This window comes from Eulemur rufifrons, chromosome 16 (assembly GCF_041146395.1).
Source record: "Eulemur rufifrons isolate Redbay chromosome 16, OSU_ERuf_1, whole genome shotgun sequence".
Lineage (NCBI taxonomy): Eukaryota > Metazoa > Chordata > Mammalia > Primates > Lemuridae > Eulemur > Eulemur rufifrons.
In genome coordinates this window covers 93,108,696-93,130,148 of record NC_090998.1, presented here as the reverse complement: position 1 = coordinate 93,130,148, position 21,453 = coordinate 93,108,696, and the positions used below count along the sequence as shown (strand labels likewise).

Genomic DNA, 21,453 nt, shown 5'->3' with positions numbered 1-21,453 from the left:
CTTCCTGCGTTCAGCACTCCAGCCCCCACCTCCTGCCTGGGAAACTTCCAGAAGCGGCAGCGGCACAGACCACATGTTTTTAAGCCAAGTCCTCTCTGGCCTTTGTTCTCCCTCCCAACTCAACTTTCTTTTAATCCGACTTTCTTTAAATCCTCCGTAGGAAACGCTGCCCGGCTGCACCCAGAGGCCAAGAAAGCCTTGGAGAAAACACGATCCGTTTCCCCAACACCCCTTCCTCCCCACTCCCTCCCACCCCAGCTCTTCTCAAAGCCCAGTGGGACAGACTGACACAGGACAGACAGGCGGCTCCATCTCTGCCACTGGCAAGAAAGATCAGAGCCCTTCTGCATTTAAGCTTAAGTGGCCAGGCCTCCCGGTCACCAAGGAGTTTCAGCCAATTGGTTAAAGGGCTCACCATCTGATGGCCTCTTCCAAAATCCCTGTTAAACTGCATGTTTCCTGGTGGCCCCAACAGCACTCTGAGAGTAAGGGCAGTGTCACCCTCGGCCTCACGGGCTGCAGAAAGAAGCCAGGCAGTCTTCTAACTCCCTCTCCCCAAACTGCACCAAACTAAACTTGTTGAAATTCAAAAAGGATTCTCCCTCAGAGAAACAAAAGGCCCACAGGACAATCCAGCTGTTCTCATCAAACTGCAATCAAGAGGATTTTCAGACCCTTCAAGTTAGAAACTGCTCTATGGAGAAAGACAGCTGGAGTTGTGACCGCCCCAGGCCCCAGGCCGGAGAGTCCTGGGGTGTTCATTCAAAGTTAAACATGCAGAGGGAGAAACTGTTTTAACAGCAGGCAGAAAAGAACAGTGATGGAGGACCTGGGGACTCCCATGCTCGTGAGCTGAACTGTGCCTTCTCTCTGGCCCTCAGTTTGGTCATCTGTAAAATGCAGGGGTCTCTGAGGTCCCTTACATTTCCAACTGGAGTCTTGGGTGCCCACCCCGGCTCCAAGGTCCCCTCTTGGTTTTCCCTCCGTAATGCCTGCTGCTGCCTGGAATGCCCTTCTTCCCACACCTGCCTCCCACCCAAGCACCATCTCCTCCAAGAAGCCTCCAGTGAGCCCCAGGGGCCAGGACAGCTCTGGGTGCCAACACTGAGCCCCACGCCTCCCCATGCTGTCTCCAACCCTGAAAAGTGACCCAGGCCATGCCCAGTGCCTGGAACCACCAGAGCTCCACAGCCGTCTGCTGCAGCAAGCAGGCCAGGAAACCTCTGCAGAGCTAGCTCCCCTACACCCCCACCTCCCCTGGCAAGCATAAGCTGGAAGAGTGACCTTTTGACCAAGGAGGAGGGTGGTTATCAGCGTTTAAAAGACGCTAAAGTAAACCACGGGTAAAGAATCTGAGGCTCCCAGGGTGGCCGGGGGCTCTCCTCTGGCCCTGGCCCCTGGCAGAACAAAGACTCCAGTAGGGCGAGGCCTGGCTAATGGCCCTGAGAAGCCATGGGGCCAGCACAGAGGTCAGAGGTCATGGCTCTGCTGCCCTGTAGCTGCTCTGATCCACAGGGCCTCGTGGTCACAGGCCTTGAGGATTAGGGAAGAGAAGGCAGAGACAGACTGGGTGGCCCCTATCCTGGTATGAGTCCCACCGCTGGGGGTGGGGTGGTTCTGGGTCACAGATGTGCTTTTAGAGACTCCATCTTCTTTGCCATAGGTGGAAGTGGTTTGCAAGTGGCCTGTCCCCAGTCCCAGAGGAGCATGGAGCCTGACAGAACCACAGCCTAGGGCCCACTGAGTCCTAGGAGGGAGGCAAGAGGTGGTGTCCCCTCCCTCCCTGCCCCCACCTACGGCCCTGAAAACCTCCAGGCTGCTTCCTTACCTTCGGATTCGTTCCTGTCCAGCCCCTACCCCGTGACTGGTTGTGTCTACTGGGTAAATTACCGTGGCCACCCCCCCCCCCGGCCGCCGCCGCCGCCGCCCCCCCCCTCCCCGGCCAGGCTTCGTTTCCTCATCAGCAAGCTGGGTACAACAGCCCCTACTTGGGGATGGAGGTGAGGGCGGTGGGAAAAGATACACCAAGGGTGCTTGGGATGCCAAGTGCATGGCACCGAGTGGGCTCAGTAGCCCCCAGCCGTCGCTCCCCAGTCCCCATGGCCCAGGGTGGGGCCTTCGGGCCCGCACGACTTGCCAGGACTTGGGTAGGAGACTAGATGTGAGAGGCCACCCAGAGGATACGTTTGGGAGATGGGGCCATCCCGTCTTTAAAACAAGTCCCCCAAGCGAGGGAGGTGGGCAGGACGGGCGCCGGCAGTGGGGGAGGGGAGCGGACGTCGCCTGGGCCTCGGGACGGCGCGATGCCTGCCCGGGGGCGCGGCGCGGGGCAGCGCACGGGCTCCGGGCGCACTCAGCTCCCAAACTGCCAAGGAGCGCGGGGACCCGAGGGGCCGGGGACCCTAAAGCGGGAGCCGCGGACCCGGGGCGCCCCTACCTCGGGCCGCCAGCAGCGCGAAGCCGCCGAGCAGCAGCAGCGGCGGCGGGACCCGGCGCGACGGCGCGGCGCGCTCCATGGGGTCGGCGGGCGGGCGGCGGACAAAGGCGCGGGCGGCTCCTCGGATCAGCCGGCGAGGCGGGCAGCGCGGGCTCCACGCTCCGGCCGAGCCTCCGCAGCCAACGCTGGGCCGGGCCGCGCCGTTCAATTATCCCGCCCGCGAGGAGGGCGCGGCGGAGGCGGGGCCGGGGCGCCGGGTCCTCCCTCCCTGGGCCGCCCCCCACCCGGGCGTCGGGACCCCTCCTTACCCTGCACCGCCGCGAGGGGCGCTCCGCCCACGGGTGGGGGTGGGACCCCAGGCTTCCCTGGAGGGGAACATAGAAGCGGGGCGCCTTCGGGCCAGAGGCACCCCCACTCCTGCCCCCTCCCTGCGCCCATGAAACCCGATTCCCCTCCCCAGCCGGCCCCAGGGCTCCGCGGAAAGGCGGGACCCTGCCGCAGGCAGCAAGGGCCTCCGCGGAGCCGGGCCTCGAGTCGGAGGCCCCTTGGAGGGGGAATAAGGGCGGGACCCACGCGGGGCTCCCCGCGCACAGCCGCGCCGGCCGTCTGCCCGCTTCCCGCCTGCGCCGCCTGCCCGCGTCTCGCCCGGGACCTGCAGATGGGGGCGCGGGGGCGACCCCGGGCCTATTCGGGCTGGGACCCGGCTCTGCCCTCAGGGACTGCCAGTCAGGCAGCCAACAAACTGAACCAGCTGCCCAGCACCGGTAGAAGGTGCTGGGCTTGCGGGGGACACCGAGGCCCAGAGGAAGAAGAGACTCCACGGAGGCTGCACAGGAGGAGGCCCCTGCGCTGGGCCTGTGGCAGCCACTCCTTTGTGTGGGAATTCATGGCTGCAACCGGTCAGTGGTTCCTGAGGATTAGTCTGTTGCAACTACAAATAGAATTATTTTTAAAAGAAGAAAGAAAAAGCTAGTGCAGATGAAGATGTGGATGAGACGCACAGGAACAGCGTTTGCTAAACGTACGGCTCTCGCAGCCAGCAGTGCTACCCCCAGGTCTACACGCAGCAGGAATGCACACACGTGTGCACCGCAAGACAAAAAGACATGTGCTAGAATGTTGGTAGCAGCACTATTTATAATAGCTTCCAGGCGGGCACTACCCAACTTACTCCACAGTGAATCCACACACTGGAGTACCCTGAACTGTGCGGAGTGGCCGACCCGCAGCTCAGGGAACAGGGACGGATGCGCAGACACAGTGCAGAGCCCTAGAGCCAGCCTCATGGGAAGGCTCACTGTGGCATTCCATTTGCTTACAAGGCAAGTGCAGGTCAGAAGTCAGGAGACAGATGACCCTGGGTGGGTTTGTGGCTGGAGGAGGCTGAGGGGCTTTCTGGGGACTGGTTAGGATCAGTTTTCTTAACATGGGTATTGGCTGTGAGGCTGGGCTCAGTGTGTGGAAATTTACTGAGCTGTTCACTCTTCTGAATGCACGTTAAATTTAAAAATCAAAATCAAAAAGACAAAAACTCATTTCCCCACGGGATGTCTTATAAGTTCATGAAAGGGGCCTGTGTGCTCACTGCCTCGGGTTAAGGAGGCCTCCCAAAAGAGAGGACATGTGACCAGCCTGGCTGTTGAGAGTTGAGAAGGATGGGAAGGCTTTCCTGGGCAGGGGAACAGCCTCTGCAATGGCTTAGAGGCTGCAGAGCTCCTGGGCCGCTCAGGAAGAGGGTCTGGTCCATCCAGACTGGGCGTGGTGCAGATGCCGGAAGCACGGCAGCTGGCAAGGTTGGGGGGTGGGGAGCTCTGAGCCGGGCACAGGTTGGAGACATGACTACTTTGGTATTAATGGGACTTGTTTGAGCCATGGGGGAATAAGGGTGCACTGGAGTTTAGAGGACCAAGAGAAGGTGACTGCCGGAGGGCGGGGGAGGGGTGGTGGGCGTAGCTTTCTCTTTGAAACTCCCCCATGCTTTGAGACCTGCAACCTGCACCCCTGCCTCAGGCTGGGGTTGGGAGGATGCCGGAGAAGGCCTTTTGTTCTTGCATCCCAGGTGGGCTGGCGGAGGTCACCACTTTGTCTTTGGCAGAGATGGGACGATCAGAACAGTTAACCACAATAGCCTAGAACTTAGCGGTCCTCCCTTTAAAAACTCTGTGTTTCTGCTTGTGTTCAGGAAATTTGGATTTTGAGACAGAAGTTCTGCCATTTTTCCTCCTTTGCCGGCAAATAGTAAAAATTCTCTTTCTTCCTCCCCGGAACACTTGTCCTCATTCTTCTGATGCAGCCTCAAAGACATCAAGGACAAGTGCCGAGTTTTCAGTAACGGGAGGAGAGGCAGAGGGGACCTGGGGGATCCAGGAAGGGACTGGAAGACGCAGGCAGAGCGGTGGGAGGGAACCAGAAGGCCGCGATGTCTAAGAAGGGGTCAAAGAGTGATTCTGGCTGGGACTGCCCAGTGTGGCTCAGTGGTCAGTGAGGCCAGGACTGAGAAGTCTGCTGGGGATGAGAGAACAGGGACAGTTGGTGGCTGTCGTTCATTCAGCTGGGCACGGGCACTGCCCTAGGCATGTCGAGGGGCTGGCTGGGAGGGGAAGGCCTGAGCCAGCCTGCAGCAGTGGGACAGGGAGGCCAGAGGAGGAGAGACAGGACACAGACCTATCCTGCTCCAGCCCTTCCCGAAGCTTCGTGAGCTGACTCCGGTTCTAAGGCTCACCCTCTTTAGGCACTCACTCTGGTCCTGATCCCAGGCCTGTCCTCCTCAGTCTCTCCAGATCTTCTTGTCCTTGTGGCTAGTGACTTGGAAAGTCAGCCACCAGGTGTCAAAGAAGCGGGCACCACTGTGAGAACCCCCAGGACCAGCTAGAGGTCGTGACTGAGCGTGGGGAGAGAGGACAGGCTCCCAGGCCAAACCACCTGCGTTCCAGTCCAGGCTTTGCCACTTCCTGGCTCTGTGGCCTTGAGCAAGTTACTGAACCTCTTTGGTGCCTCATTTCCTCATCTGTCCAATGGGGCGATGACAGGACTTCACACAGTTCCGAGAATCAAAGGAGATGCTGACACGTGTGCAGTGGTCCCGTCAGCTGCTGGGATGGTGATGGCAGTGATGTGCCTTCAGGACACAGCCAGGAAGCAGTGGTCCTGACCTACTCACTCTCCACCTGGCCTTGGGCAAGTCCCTTTCTGGGCCTCAGTTTCCCTACCAGCAAAATGAAGGGGATGGGCCAGGCTGCTTCCAAGGACACTTCAGACCCCAAACCCCAGGCTGACTCTAGGTCCCTTCTCCAGTTCCGGGTAGACCCCAGCTTTCAGAGACCCACTGAGAAATCAAAGCCCTGAGGTTTTTGGAGCCCAGGTAAGCTACACCCAGGTGTTGGGAGAGGCAATCTGCCATGGGCCTGGGTGTCCCTGCCCGTTCTTGCTGAGTGTGCCCGAAGTGGCAAAGCCCCGGCCACTCTGTGTCCATGTCTGAGGGCTGTATTTGCAGCAAGCAACCTGGAAGGCTGAGGTCACATGTCCCTCCAGACAAGCTTACCGTAAAAGCGGTGACTCCCCCAGCTCAGTGTTCTCCTGGGTAGTGCGGCCCATCCCCATCGAGTGTGCAGGTCTCGCCACACCCTGAACTTGGGAGACACAGGGAACTCCTGCGAGCAGGATGCCGAAGCTCTGGCTGCTGTTTTACTGCTAGTAATGCAGTCCCTTGTCTCTGACCCAGAAGTCTCGCCGCTGGACAGTGGCAGCGCCTCCATTTTATCAAGGTCATCTGACTCTCGTCTGAAAGCGACTTTTCATCTAGGGTTCTGTTTTCCACAGAACATTATAGCATAAACATTGCCCTGTCTTATGAGAAATCTTCATTATGTATCTAGCGAGTGGATAGTATGAAAGTTGTATACATGTTTACTTACTTCTATTATGGGATATTTTGGGCATTTAAATCTTTCAGGGTTATAAATCGTGCTGCCATGAAACCTATGTGTTCTAGGCTCAAGTGGAAGAGGAATGCTGCACCCAGACATTGACAAACTCACATTGCGAAAGAGAGAGAGAGAGACAGACACACTCTCAGGAGTGTGAGTCTCTCCACCTGAGTTACTTTCACAGGGAAAAGAAACAGCTATCGTGTTTCAATGTATGTTTGTAATCAGAGAGGCCGAACACTTTCCTTGCACTTATTAGCCATTTCTAGTTCTCTCTTGGTGACTTCTTTGATAACCTTTACTCATTTATTTTTGCAATAGCAGAATTATTTATGACAATGAAAATCTAGAAAAAAGATGCAGTGTTCAACAATAACCCATTTATGATATATACAATTAGATTCAACTATATCAATATTCGGTGATTCAATGGACTATCGTACCATAGTTGAAAAGGCAGAATAGATCCATGAATAGAAACATAGTATTTGTGAACTAATATGATTTGAAGAAGTAGAAAACTTCTTCAAGTGTGAGGGTGCAGTTATGCCTGTGTAAAAGCTGTATTCGTGTGGCAAAAAATAAAAAGGAAACTAAATGAAAATGAACAGTGTGTTTGATTAGTAAAAATTTTTGTTGGTGTTGTTTTTATTTTAGGAAACAATTGAGGCAGGGAGGGATAATTGTGCCAAAAACCTGGAGTAACATAATTACTGCACCTCACCCTGACCCTGAGCTTCTTGGCAACCAGAGCAAAATTCAAATTATGGTCACTTATACAGTTCTTGTTTTCTGACCAAAGAAAGTCATCAATTTATCAGGAGAGACACAGTTGTTTCTGGCACTAAATTCTAATCATTTTTCTTCTGGGTCTTTATGTAAGAGTCAGGAAACTTTATGAGCAGCACATTGGCTTGTCGTTTGCAAAAGAAGATGAGGTTGCTCTTTGGGAAGGTTCCATGTGGGGAGTTCGGGGCCAGGGAGGCCCCCCACCCTCTGACCCCCGGGTCCTGGGCAAGATGACACACATCCCAAGGAATCTGCTCCAAGCAGGAAGTCATTCATTATGTCGCCGTGTCACAGTCCAGCTTTCTCCCATCTCGGAGGAGCAGAGCAGGTCACTCTCCCCTGATAACTAATAGCTTTTCGTTTGTTTGAAAGATCATTGTCGGCACATGTGGACTGTTTTTCCCCGAGTTAGGAAACAAATGGTTCTGACGCTGCCCAGCCTCTGCAGCACACGCCTCCGTGGATTTTTGCGCCTGGAGCTGGTGCTGCTCCCTGCCCGCTCCCTCCCTGATGTTTTCCGAGAGCAGTGCATGGCCTGGCCCTTGCCCATGCCCCAGGTGCGTCTTGGCTTCACACCCGTGGCTCACCCGCAGCAGCCCCTGGGCCTTTGCACAGCACCTGGAGGACCCAGGCCTCTGCCTCCCTTGTCTCCCTTCCTGGCCCCCTTGCTCAGCTGGCTCCTTGCTGTCCTTCGGGTTTCAGCCAAGATGTCCCCTCTGCAGAGAGCCTTTCCTGCCCATCCTGCTGACCAAGCCCCTAGGCCTTGGTGTCCCCTGCCCTGTACCCACCTGCCCCCTTTATTACACGTATCCCCCTTATATTCCTTTATTTCTTTGTGAACGTGCTGGTTTCCTCCCTGCCCACTACTCCGCGGGCTCCCGGAAGGCAGGGCTGTGTCTGCCTGTTCGTGCTGTGCTCTCGTGCGCTGAGCACATCTTTGATGCGCAGTAAATCCCGAGTGCACGAGTGGAGACTCCAAGCTGTGCTCCTAGCGGCTGGCAATGCAGTGTGGTAAGCAAAACATGCTCTGGGTCACAGCCATGCATAACATGACAGCCACCGCCGAGATGGGCCTTCTCCTCTCCACGTTTCGGCTCAGGAAACCGCAGCAGAGACTGTGGCCTAGGAAGGTGGCAGAGACCCTGACCCTTGGGGTGGCTGCCCAGACACACCCACCCCCACTGCTGGCTCTGCTTCTGAGTCCCTCCTGCAGTCCTCCACTGGGGTCAGTTCCCCACTTGGAAGGTCCTAGGGACAATCACATGACTAGGACAAGAAATGCAGAATTCCATGCCTTCGAGAGGGCTGCGGAAGTTAGAGATTCTGAATTAAATTCTGTACAAACAGCCCCCAGGGAAATGTTTTCATTCAGACGTTAAGAGGGCCAGACTCTGCAAACCTGTCCCAGCTCAAACAGGCAGGGCCTGGTTGCATTTCACAGAGATTCTCTACAAATGCAAATCTCTCCTCCGGCCTCCCACCTAGACAGCCTTGCAGATATTCCTGTTTGCCCAAAGCCCTCTCAAAATGAGACAAAGAAATGAATTTGGGTTAAAATATTTCTTATTTCCTTCAACCCTAAAAAGAAAAAACCCTCAAGATATACAGCCCCTACAAAATGAGTGCATGTCAATTATAACCTTAGGATTGTAGCCTAAATAAACACTTAAATGTCGATTACAAGTTTATCTCCACAGATGCAAATCAAGGAAGAGATGTGATTCCTCTTGTACCCACCCTGAGAAGATTCCCAACATTGAGTACTTCCTGTACTCCCTTCTTGAATGTTCATCTTATGCAGATTTACTGGGCACCAAATACAACGCCATCAACTGCCATACTGCTCACCTCCTCCACCCCTCCCTTTTTCCTGTGTACCCCTTTTTTCTTTTAAATGCAAAATCCTCAACCTCTTCTAAGGAGAGCCTGGTCCACAACAGATACTTTGTGGGCTGTGCCTTTCCTGGATGCATCCTTAAAATCTTGGCTTAGTAAACCTCAATTGACTGTGACTCTCTTGGTTTCAGTCACATTTAACACCATCTATCTTTTTTCCCTAGGTTTGAAGAATTCCCCACTTACGAGCCTCATTCGGACGCCCTTCTTTCTTCCCCATGTGGAAATGAACATCTCACTTCTCCCCCACCAGCCTCCCTTGAAGTTGGAGTGCTAGCCAGGGACCAAGGCCAGCCCATTGCATGTGGCCATCCCAGATTTTTGTCGTGGAAACTGGTGGTGGGAAGGAGCAGGGCTGGTGACCAGGCTGGTTGGCCATCAGAAGCAGTGGCAGCAGCAAGGACGTGGTCTTCCCGGTGTCAGCACTGGCAGCAGAGCAAGCTGTGGCATCACGCAGCGTGGAGTGGTGGTGGCATGGTGGCCGTGTCATCACCTGCCTGGCTCTGTGGCCCCGGCTGTGCTGCGGAAGTCTTTGTTTAAGCCCAACTTCCAGGCTCTGTCTGTAGTATGAGTTTATGAGCTGACAAACACCATTTTAATAAACTCTTCCTGCATCCATCAGCCAGAGTGCGTTTGCATTGCTTGCAACCGTGAGTCCCAATTGATGCAGGGATTGTTACAGAATTAGAGGAATGGACGCCCCCTACAGATGGTGGGCACTGAGAACGGGGGTCCCAGTCTCATGGCCTCTGGATGCAATAGCTGGACATGACTTTGGTTGCCTCTGGTAAACGGAAAGTTAATATGAATTACTTGGAAGTTGTATGTGAGACAGTTGTGTTGAGTTAAGCTAGAGTATGCTTGTACATGTAGCAGAAAGGCTGTCTGTGTATCAGGGGCCAAGGCGTGGAATGCAGTGGGCACCTTTGGGGAATTGTGTCCAACCCATGATTTCCTCTTCTTTGAGAACCGCACCCTTCTCACCGACCACAGGGTTGGTCCCTGGACGAAGTATTTATATTACACAGCCCTCTGTGGCTCCTGCCCCACCCCAGACCCAGCTAATTGGATTCTTGGACTCCGTGGGAACCTTGACCACGGCGGCTCTCAACCCCGGCTGCACATTATTCTAATGTGCTCCAGGGAGATTTGGGAAGTCCTGATACCCAGGCTGCAGCCCAACCAGTTAGGCAGAATCTCCAGGGTTGGGTGTGGGGTGTCCCTAGGCGACTCTAGGGTGCCGCCAAGTTTGAGACCCATGTTGTATAGAATCCTTCCATTAACCCCCCTTTCTGCTTAAAATAACTTCGTGATCATTGCAACCAAAAGAGATTTGGCTGAAACAGTGTCTCTTCGATAGTGATTCTATCAGTGGCAAAATTGTCTCTCCAGTTATTCAGATCTTCTTTTATATATGTGTGTTAAAACTTTCCAGTTTTTAAAGTATAGGTCTTGCACCTTTTTCTTTATTGCTTGATTTTATTTTATTGTCTATATTTAAGGTGTACAACATGATTTTTTTTTTGAGATGGAGCCTTGCTTTGTTGCCCGGTAGAGTGCCGTGGCGTCAGCCTAGCTCACAGCAACCTCCAAATCCTGGGCTCAAGCGATCCCCCTACCTCAGCCTCCCGAGTAGCTGGGACTACCGGCAGGTGCCACCATGCCCGGATAATTTTTTTTTTCAATATTTTTAGTTGCCTGGCCAAATTTCCTTCTATTTCTTAGTAGAGACGGGGGTCTCACTCTTGCTCAGGCTGGTCTCGAACTCCTGAGCTCAAGCAATCCCCCCACCTCAGCCTCCCAGAGTGCTAGGATTACAGGCGTGAGCCACCTTGCCCAGCCCAGCATGATGTTTGATATATTCATACTTACGCATAGTGAAAGGGCTACTATAGTCAAGCAAATGAACATACCCGTCATCTCACACAGTTACCCTTTCCGTGTGTGCGGCAAGAGCACCTAAAGTCTATTCCTTAGCAAAAACCCAGACATAGCACAATGTTATCAGCTGTCGTTCTCATGAACAGACTTCATGCCTCGATCTCTAGACTCACCCTACATATGTGCAACTCCGCACCCTTTGACCTGCACCTGCCCACTTCCTCCTCCACCCCACCCTCGTAACCACCATCTTATCCTCTGTTTCTGTGTATGAGACTTTTGTTTTTAGATCCCACATATAAACGAGACCATACGGTATCTTCCTCTGTGTCTGGATTATTGCGCTTAGCATAATGTCCTCGAGGTTGACCTCTTTAGTTTGAAGCACTTTATATTTTTACTGCCATTCTGAGTGGAATATTTTTTTTCTATTATGTTTTCTAATTTGTTGTGGCTGATATAAAGGAAAACTATAAGATTTACATATTCATTATGTACAACTATATGTACATTGTGTTCAACTATACTTATTGCCATGAGATATATAATAGAAACATAATCATAAATAGAAACACAACAACTAATATGTAACATTAAGGAATAGTTAAGTAAATACAATATATCTCCACTATGGAATATCATGTAACTCTTTAAATCTGTAATTATGAAGACTGCGCTAACCAAGGGACTTGTTTTTAAATGCAATAAAAATTAAACACTTACATGCACATATGGAAGTAATACTCATCGGGTGTTGGGCAGGTGGGGGGGGAGGGGATGGGTATAGTCACACCCAATGGGTAAGATGCGCACTGTCTGGGGAACGCAGCCCTGACTCAGGCAGTGCAAAGGCAACATATATAACCTAAACTTTTGTAGCCCCATAATATTCTGAAATTAAAAAAAAAAAGTTGTAGCTATAATTCAACCCAAAAGAAAACTTTAACAATTAGATGACTGTGGTCACGAGAAATAATAAAACATTAATTAAAAAAAGAAATTAAAGTAGAACTTAAAATTATACATATACTGGGCTTTATTAAAATATATACAAATATGGATAGAATATTGTAGGAAAAAGGTAGTTTTATTAGGGTATTTGTATATCTTTCACACTGAATATTTTTTATGGTGTACATGTATTATTTTTTCATTAAAGAAAAAAAAACTTGAAGTAGACCATACCAGTGATTCTGCAGAACTTGTTTTCCCTTCGGGTCAGAAGTTCTACCCCTGCCCTGGGAAAACTAACCTTTTCCTTTCTTTGATTTTTTAAAATTTATAATATACTTTTAACCATAACCACATAGCAGAAAGTTGGGGAAATGGAAACAAAAATTACCCTCAAGCCCAGCCTGTTGACACAACTAGAATTGTGGCGTATTCATTTCCATTATTTTATGAATATATGCATAGTTTACATAGTTCATCTCAGAGCACAGTTAACATTCTATCGTGAACGCACCTTACGTGCTACAAAGCCTTCCTGGCCGCTCCAGGGTGGGCAATAAAATGCCGTCAAGCTGGGGAAACAGCAGCAGCACAGCCCCCGCCCCCGGATATTCACGTCAATTCCAGTTTCTCTGCTATTATGAGAAATACTGCAAAGACCGTTTATTTGTTCATAAGCCTTCCCATATTTGGGGTTATTTCTTTAGGACAAATTCCCAGAAGTCAGACGAATGGGTCAAAGCGCACATGCTGCTCTAATGAGCATCTCTTTCTAAGTTGGCCCAGCCACCTGCTGTTCGCTGGAAGGACAAATGGTTCTAATTAATGGTCCAAAGTTTCTTCATGGGTTCCAGCTGCAGGTACGGGGCAGCCCCGGGGCCTGGACAACCAGAGCAAACTCGCTAAGCTAAACTGTTGGTGCAAGGAGTCTCTGTCAGTGTTTTTTAAAGTAACCCAGCAATCTTTTGTATTGACTTGTGTCTTAGGAAAATCTATGATAGCTGTGAGCCTTTGAAAGTGCCTGCTTTGCTTAGCAAGGACAGGCCCAAAAGGCCGTCCCAGGACCCTGGCCTCGGGGACCCCCATCATCTCACCTCTCAAACAGCAACTCAGAGTTTAGGAAGTGCTTCAGTCTCTCTTTGCCTCAAGTGGTTCCCATTCTACAGATGAGAAAACTGAGGCTCACAAGGGCGAAGGGACTTGTCTGAGATCACACAGTTACTGTGCAAAACCAATACTCCGGCCAGTCCTCCAACTCCAGGTCTACTTCAGAATCAGTCCACATTGGACTGGGTTCATTCACCCAACCAACACTGAACCCAAACCTGGCCAGGTTCTGTCAGGCCCAGCCCCCTCCAGGAGCTCACAGTCTGGGGAGACAGGCTTCTGCGCCAGCCATTTCAGCGCCAGGGAGAACTGGGGGCGCCCTGAGAACAGGCAGCCAGCAAGGAGCAGGGAGGGCCCTCGCAGGAGCTCGTGTTTGCCCGGAGCCCAGCAGAAGTTTGCCAGGTCAGGGTGAGGACCCGAGAGGAGAGGGTGCATGCGGGCAGCTGGGGTGTGGTCCTGGCCCTGAGGAGACCCAGCGCCCAGTGTCTTGGGTAGAGACAAGCATATGCAACACACCCTGAGGGAAAAGGGCCAGGGCTCCCTCCTGTGCATAGAGCGCCAGGGACAATGTTGGAGGCCACGTCCACTGTCTCATGGCTGGCAATGTGCCCCCAGGTCAAGAGCAAGCTTTGTCCTCACAGACCTGCATTCCAGTGTGACCTCCACCTCTCACAGGCCGGAGGGCCTTAGGGAAGTCACTCACCTGCTCTGAGCTGCAGTGGTATTCTCCTAACAAAGGATAATGGCACCATTCTCCTAAGTGGTGTTGGGAGGGTTAAACTAGATAAGGTATGTGAAGCTTCTAGCACGGGGCTTGGTACCTGGAACCTGTCTGGTACGTGTTAGCTCTGATGGAGGAGAGGGGGGAGGAGGAAGAGGAGAATGAGGATGTGGCAGGGAGAGCTGATCTTGGAAAACTTCACGGAGCTCCTGCAGACTGAGCTGGGAAGCGCACGATGAGTCCCGCAGGCAGAGGTGGAAGGGCAGAGGCACCGGGGCAGAAAGGACAGCAGAGGGGGGACCTCGGCCTCCTCAGGTGGGCCGGGGTTGCATCGCTGCTTTCAGCCACACGGAGCCACGTGCTGGCGCGTGGTCAGCTCACCGGGGCCTGGGCATCGGTGCCATTCCACAGGGGGAGGCGAGGGGGTTCCATGTCTCCTTGGCGTCACCCAGCGAGTCTGTGCCCCCACACCCAGCACACTCTGCCTGTGGTGCTGCGGTGGCTTCCTGCTCATGTCACAAACCTTGTCTGCTGGGCCTGGCTTCTGTGTGGCCTTGCTCCTGGCCCCCCTGCCGGCCGCTAGGTCTGCTCTTCTTTGTCTCCTGCTTGGCCTGTGGTCAGTGCGGCGGGAGAAGCCCTGGAGGCACCACACACTCTGCAGCAAGACGCTGCGCCAAGCCCCTGGCTGCCCTGGAGGGCTGGGATGTTTGTGGCTGTGGTCTTGGCTGTCCCTACACCTGCCCCTCCCTTCCACAGCACCGGGGACAGCCAGGCAAGAGCAAAGGGGTCGGCCGCATTTGCTGACTGCCAGGGTCTGCAGAGCCACGCCCAGGCCTCAGCCTGCCACGAAAGGCCCCTGGGACACTGCCCTGTCTGTTTTCTTCAGCTTCATCTTGGGCCTCTCCTGTCTGCACGCCCAGGGAATGGCCCCTTTGCTCGCTCACTCACCAAGTGTTCTGCTGAGCTCTACTATGCGCCAGGCACCACTCTAGGCGCAGAAGTGAACCAAACAGACGGTGATTCTGCCTCCACAGAGCTGACCCTGCAGAGGACAGGGTTTCCACTCAAGACAGGAAATATCCTTTCTCACTCCCCTCCCCGTGCCTGCGGCCGCCATTCCCATCCCCACAGGCCCTTCCACTCCCAGCAAACCCTTTCTCGAAACTCTCTCGGGAGCAGTGCAACGTGGAGGGTGGGATATCTCAGCCTGGAAACCGCCCCCACCACAAACAGAAGCTCTGAGATCTGGGAGGCACCTTGACGCGGGGTAGAGGATCTCACCACGGAATGGGGCTCCCCCTCCATCTCTGGTCTTAGCTTCCCTCTTGCTGCAGTGTTTACTCTGAAACAGGAAAAAGTCAGCCTGTGTCTTGGATTTCACAATTTGCAAGGCTGACTTCATTTACGACCGTGCTTTGTGTGCGCTCATGTTTCAGACCACCAGATGCCTTTAACTCCCTCTGGGATGTCAGGGTTTGACGGTGTGATGTGCACCAGTGCACAGCCGGGGGGCGCAGGCTGGGTGGTCGGGGGGCATGTGGGATGCCAGCTTCCTCTCCTCTTGGCCCTCCCCTGGGTCCCCACATGTGCTTCCCTCCTAGGTCTCAGCATGTGCCAGCCCATTCTGGCATTGCCAGTGTCAACAGAAAAGGCCAAACTCGGTCTTCAACGGTTTGCTCATCCCTCTCACTGCTGCGTGGGGCTGCCACTGTGCCTCTCAGGGTCCCCAGCTCAGGGCTTGCGCAGAGAAAGCACACGTTTGTCCTGCATTCACCTATATTTAGTGTCCCACGGAAGTGTGGAAGGGCCTGACCTGTGAATGTGCCCAATCAGATTATCCCAGAACCTCTCGGGCTGTGCGTGGGTCCCTCCCCCACCAGCCTTGAGCCTCTGCAGCTGCCACATGCTCATGCCACTCAGCAGGACTCCAGGGCTCAAATGCAGACGTGGCCAAGATCTGGCAAGCCACACATAGCGCGGCCCCAAGTTCTGCAACAGCCCTGAGAGGTGGGTGTGTCATGCCCACTTTACAGATGGACAAACTGGGGCTCAGAAAAGCCAGTAGCTTTCCAGTTGCCGTGTGGCCAGTGCGAGGCTGAGCCCACTGCTCTCCTCGCCCCAGCCTTCTGGCTCCAAGACCAGGGCTTGGTCCACCAAAGCACCAGAGAACAGACAGGAGACCTGAATAGATCATGTAGTTGATTCCCCCAAACTGTAACCTCTATAAGAGTCTTGATGAGGAGGAAGTCGGGCCAGAGGAGGGGTGAAGATTGTTCAGAAGAACAGGGAATCACCCGGGCTGACTCAGAGCAGGTAGGGGCAGGGCAGTGGCTCATGGACAAGAACCCAGGACTCAATCTTCAAGCAGACCTTAGGTAGAACCACAGAACTAAGCCTGCATTTCCAAAGTGATATTTTGGAAAATTCCATAAACCACATTTTTAATCATATTAAAGAAAACGGAAAGCACAGGAAGAAGCTGGCCCACCATCGCACCATCCCAGCCCAGCAGGCTTAACTTTGCCACGAGCCTCTCCAGTTCTCACTCCTTTGCACCGAGGGTCTCCGCAGTTGTAGTCACAGAGTGGGTGCAATTGTGCATTCTGTGTTTTCACTGAAGCATGACTTTTTTTTTTTTTAAAGCAAATATGTGGATAAGCTACCAGGAGACATTCTTTTTCTGCTTTTTAAATTAAATAAGCGGGAAACAGGAAAATGTTCCCACTGAAAGAATTAGAAAAAAGCTGGATAAATTACAAAAAATCATACTTTGAAAGGCATTAAAGAACTGTGGAAGCAAAGGGGCTTAGATTAAATTCCAGTGCTGGGAGACCCCGAGGTGAGCTGACCATCTCCAGCCGTTGTGTTCTCTGAGGGCTGAGGATCGGGCTTCTCCTGGCAGAGAGGCTTTGCCACGAGAAAGGGAAACCAGCAGGCATTTGAGTGGTCGGGTGGGAGGGTGAGCCGGGGCACACTGCGGATGCTCGGGTCACCGCCGTTTTCCCTGGTGGTGCATTTGCTGGGTTCCCGGGCTGTGCAGGAGGCTGGGGGGCTGGGAGGAAATCTTCTAGAGGGCAGAATTGGGTGTGGGGAACAAAAGACCAGCCTGGAAAGAGACCCGCCTCAAACACACTGCCAGTGTCCCCTTCCCAGACGTTTGTCAGACTTTACAGCTACTTGGGCAGAGCTGGGAGAGCCAGGCTGGACCCTCTGAAGGGCAGAGCTGCTGTCTTGTCATCTTTCAGAGCTGAGGAGACGAAGTCCCACCAGGTTCTCAACAAAAGCCTACGAGGGCATGATCCGGAAACAGGGGCACCTCAGAGAGAGGCTGAGCATGACTCAAACCCTAATCCAGCCCCTTTCCTGCTCAAGTTCTGACTGGACTGAGGTGACAAGCTCCTCATAGTATTTATCCATTCGGGATAGTTTTGTGTTTAGCTTTTTCCACTCAAGCATGAATATTTTTAGGAGGTGAGGAGGAACCAACCCCGGAGAGAATGACATCACCTAGAGCCTCCTGGCTTTTCACGCACAACGTCCAACATTCCATTAAAATTACTAGACACGAAAAGAGCCAAGAAAATATGACAAATAACGAAAAGACAGGCAAAAGATGCAGAACCAGAGCTGAAGGAGATACTGAAGTTAGTGGATAAGGACTTTAAAATAAAAATAGTTAAAATGTCAAATAAAACAGAGGAACAGATAGACAAAATAATAAAAGGTAGATTTTCAATGGGAAATTGGAATCTTTGGTGAAAAAGAACCAAATGAACATTCTAGAACTAAAACATTAACAACTTCATGAAAGGGTTTAACTACATGTTAGACATAGCAGAACACAGGAAAAATGAACTCAAAGACAAGTTAATAGAAAATACATAAATTGAAGCATAGAAAAAAGAATGGAAAAAACAAAACAGAGGATAAAAAGACCCATGGGACATAGTTAACAGGTCTAACATCCACGTAATTGTAGCCCCCAAAAACGAGGAAAGAGAGAAAGGGACAGTGGCAACACTCAGATTATGGCCAAGAATGTCCACAAAATAATAAAAGATGCCGACTCACAGATTCAAAAGGCTCAACTTGGCCTGAACAGGCTAAACACAAAGAGAACCTGCACACACGGTCAAACTGCTGAAAAACCAACAAAGAAAAAGCAGGTGGGGATGGGGAGAGGAAGACACATCACCTTCAAAAGAACATCGATGAACTGGGGTGGGCAGAGGGAGGGACAGCGGGCAGTGCCAGAGCGTCCTTTGCAGATCACAGAAGCACGAGGTGCGCCACACGTGGTTCCCGCCCACAGGAGCTGACAGGCTGGGAAGGACACAGAAGATGCAACACCCTGTGATTAGTCTATGACAGGCAGATGCACAGGGGACAAGGAAAGCCCAGAGAGGAGACAGGTCACCCAGACCAGGCCTCAGGGTGGTTTTTGCAGAGAGGGAACATCTGACCAGTCTTGAAGAACAGGCAAAAATCACCCAGGGAAGAGAGAAGGATGTTCCAGACGAAGCCCCTGGCGGGTCCGGTCTGCACCAACCCCACCACGCAGCACTCACCCCACGGTGGCGTGGGCCCAGCTGGGAGCAGGGCACAGGCCCTGCCCAGGAACTCAGCAGGGTCAAAGCTGCCTGCCTCCCCTGGCAGAAACCGCTCCCTCCAGGCCAAGCAGCTTCTTGGATTTCAAGGCCACGTCTGCTTGGAGTTTCAAAAGTCCATTTTGCAAAGGCAGTGCAGCACCCTTTGCCCGGACTGTGGCTCTTCCTTCTGGGGACCCATTCATTTAACACACATCCTAGGGACAAATGTCAAATGATCCATTCAGCTGATATCAATTAGAACCTCGCAGTGCTGGGCACTGAGCTTGGGGCTGAAAATTAAGAACAAATGAATCCCAGGCCTGCCCTTGGGGAAGGAAGATTCTTAATGAGAAACATTTGAGGACCAACCATCGGGTAAATTGCTTTTGAGCTAATGTGCGGTAATGCTGTTTCTTTTTCTTCCCCTAATAGGGTCAGCTAGAGAAGTATGTTTGGCAAGCGCTTTTAACAACCTGCACTGCATCTCGGCACATGTTCATCATTGGCATAAAAGAACACTGGACTCGAGACTATCCAAAATGTACGAGAAAATTTGGAGGTACATATAATCTCATAATTTTATGCCTAATCTCGAATGCCAGTTTTCCAGGTGTAAGTTTTGGCAAGTTAGAGTCACAGTGGGGACTTGGGCCAAACAAGCAAAAAACAAGCCGAAACTAAAAGAGAAAAGAAATGTGCATAAATTATAGGCTGTCATTATCTAGCCAAGACTGAACCCTGAAATCAAAACTGAGATATTCCCCAGAGAACGCGTGCACTCTTTATGGCAGGCTTGAGACGTGCCTCATCTCTTTTTGCACATGGAAATCACTTTAATAAAACTTCCCTACACACTCACTTTCTAGAAAGAGAGTGTTTGTTGGCGATTCTGAGGTCTTATGACTTCATTCCGATGCCAGGGAAAATTCAAAATATATTTTTTTAAGCTTTAATGGAAAATGAAACAGACCATAAAGATATGAGACCTACTTTAAGAGAGTCAAGTAAAAATTTGTTCATAGTTACACAGAATTCATAATATTTTAGAACTGATCCAAAAAGAATTGATTTTTAAACACTGAAGTCATCACCATGACTTAAAATGTGGAGCTGGGCTGCCTGGATTCCTCCGTGCCGTAGCGATAGAGCAATGTTGCAACTGGTCTTTGGAAACACCACACAGCGACAGTATGTCTGGAAAACGCCAGTTCCCCATGAGTGATTTTTCCCCAATATCGAGGCTTCCAGTGACAAGCCCTTGTTCTTTCATTAACATTTAAGGAAAAAAACCCACCAATTTTACACAAACTCTTTCAGAAAACAGAGGAAGAGGAAATACTTCCCAACCCATTTTATAAGGCTGGCTTTATCCTCCTATCAAAACCAAACAAGGACTCTACAAGAAAAGGAAATTGCAGTTCGATATCCCTCATGAATACAGGCATAAAAATCCTTAATGAGATATTATCAAATCACATTCAGCAACATATGAAAAGGACAAGACATTGTGGCCAAGTGGGAGTTATCACAGAAATTCAAGGTAGGTTTAACATTTGAAAATCCACCAGTGTAATTTACCATGCTGACATAAATCATAATCATTTCGTGTGACAAAATTCAACATCCATTCATGATAAAACGTCTCAGCAAACTAGGCAGGAAAAGGAAATTTTCAACCTGATAAATGTCAGCCACATAAACTGACAGTGAACATGCTCATTGAAGGCTGAAGAGTAGCTGGGCTGTTTCCAGTCTGGGGCCATTAAGACCAAACGTGCAATAAACATTGGCATACAGGTTTTTGTGTGAACATAAGTCTTCATTTCTCTGGGATAAATGACAAAGGAGAACAATTGCTGGGGCATGTAGTAGTTGAATATTTAGCTTTTAAAAGAAACTGCCACTTTGTTTTCCAGAGTGGCTGTGCCCTTTTACAGTCCCGTCAGCAATATGTAAGCAATGCAGTTTCTCCACATCCTCACCAGCATTTAATGTTGACATTATTTTTTATTTTAGCCATTCTGATAGGTGTGTAGTAAAACATCCTACTGTAATTGTAATTTACATTTCCCAAATGACCAAAATCTTTTATGCGATTACTTGTTATCTGTATATTCTTTTTGGTGAAATGGCTCTTCACGTCTTTTGTCCATTTTCTAATTGGATTGTTGTTTGTTTGTTTGTTTTTTGTTTCCTTACTGTTGAGTTTTGAGAGTGCTTTATATAGTCTAGATACTAGTTCTTTGGTGCATAAGTGGTTTGCAAATATTTTCAACTTCTCCATAGCTTGTCTTTTCATCCTCTTAACAAGGTCTTTCACAAAGCAAAAATGTTTTAATTTTGATAAATCAAATTTATCAATTTTTTCCCTTTACGAATAATGCTTTTAGTGTCAATTCTGAAAACTCTTTGCCTAATCCTAGATCCCAAAGATTTTCTCCTATATTTTTCTAAATGTTTTATATTTTTATGTTTTACATGTAAGTTTTGGAATCATTTTGTATTAATTTTTCATAAGGTATGGAGCTTAGGTTGATGTATATACATATTTTTTTTTTTTTGCCAACAAATGTCCGATTGCTCCAGTACCATTTGCAGAAAAAGTTGTCTTTCCTCCATTGAATTTCTTTTGTAACTTTGTAAAAAATCAGCTGGAAGCCAGGCACACACCTGTAGTCCCAGCTACTCAGGAGGCTGAGGTGGGAGGATCCCTTGAGCCCAGGAGTTCAAGTCCAGTCTGAGCAACATAGCGTAGACTCCATCTCTTAAAAAAAAAAAAAGTCAGTTAGGCACATTTGTGTAGACCTACTTCTAGGTTCTCTGTTCTGTCCCATTTATCTGTGTCTATTCCTCTGCCTGTGTCACTCAGTCTCCATTACTGTAGCTATATGATAAGTCTTTCAGTTGAGTAGATTGATTCCTCCTACTTTATTTTTCCTTCTCAAAATTGTTTTAGCCAATCTAGTTCTTTTGCCTTCCCATATAAATTTTAGAATAGTCTTGCCTGTGTCTATTAATATATATTGTCTCTATCTTCCTGGGGTTTCGAGATGAATGGCATTAAATATGCACAGCAATTTGGAGAGAATTGACATCACTACTGTATTGTGTTTTCAGTTCACGAACGAGGCGTGTCTCTCCATTTACTTATATCTC

The 21,453-nt window shown here is 50.6% G+C and overlaps 1 protein-coding gene across 3 annotated transcripts in view; it reads right to left on the bottom strand.

Annotated features, from left to right (window-relative positions):
- FBLN1 (fibulin 1) overlaps positions 1–2,621 on the bottom strand; it is a 74,598-nt gene extending 71,977 nt beyond the window's left edge. For all 3 annotated transcript variants that reach the window (XM_069491672.1, XM_069491674.1, XM_069491673.1), the window contains exon 1: positions 2,438–2,621. In XM_069491672.1, coding sequence (XP_069347773.1) covers positions 2,438–2,516 — 79 coding nt within the window. In that variant the 5' untranslated portion in view covers positions 2,517–2,621. The remainder of the gene's footprint in view (positions 1–2,437) is intronic.
- Positions 2,622–21,453: the final 18,832 nt, after the last annotated feature.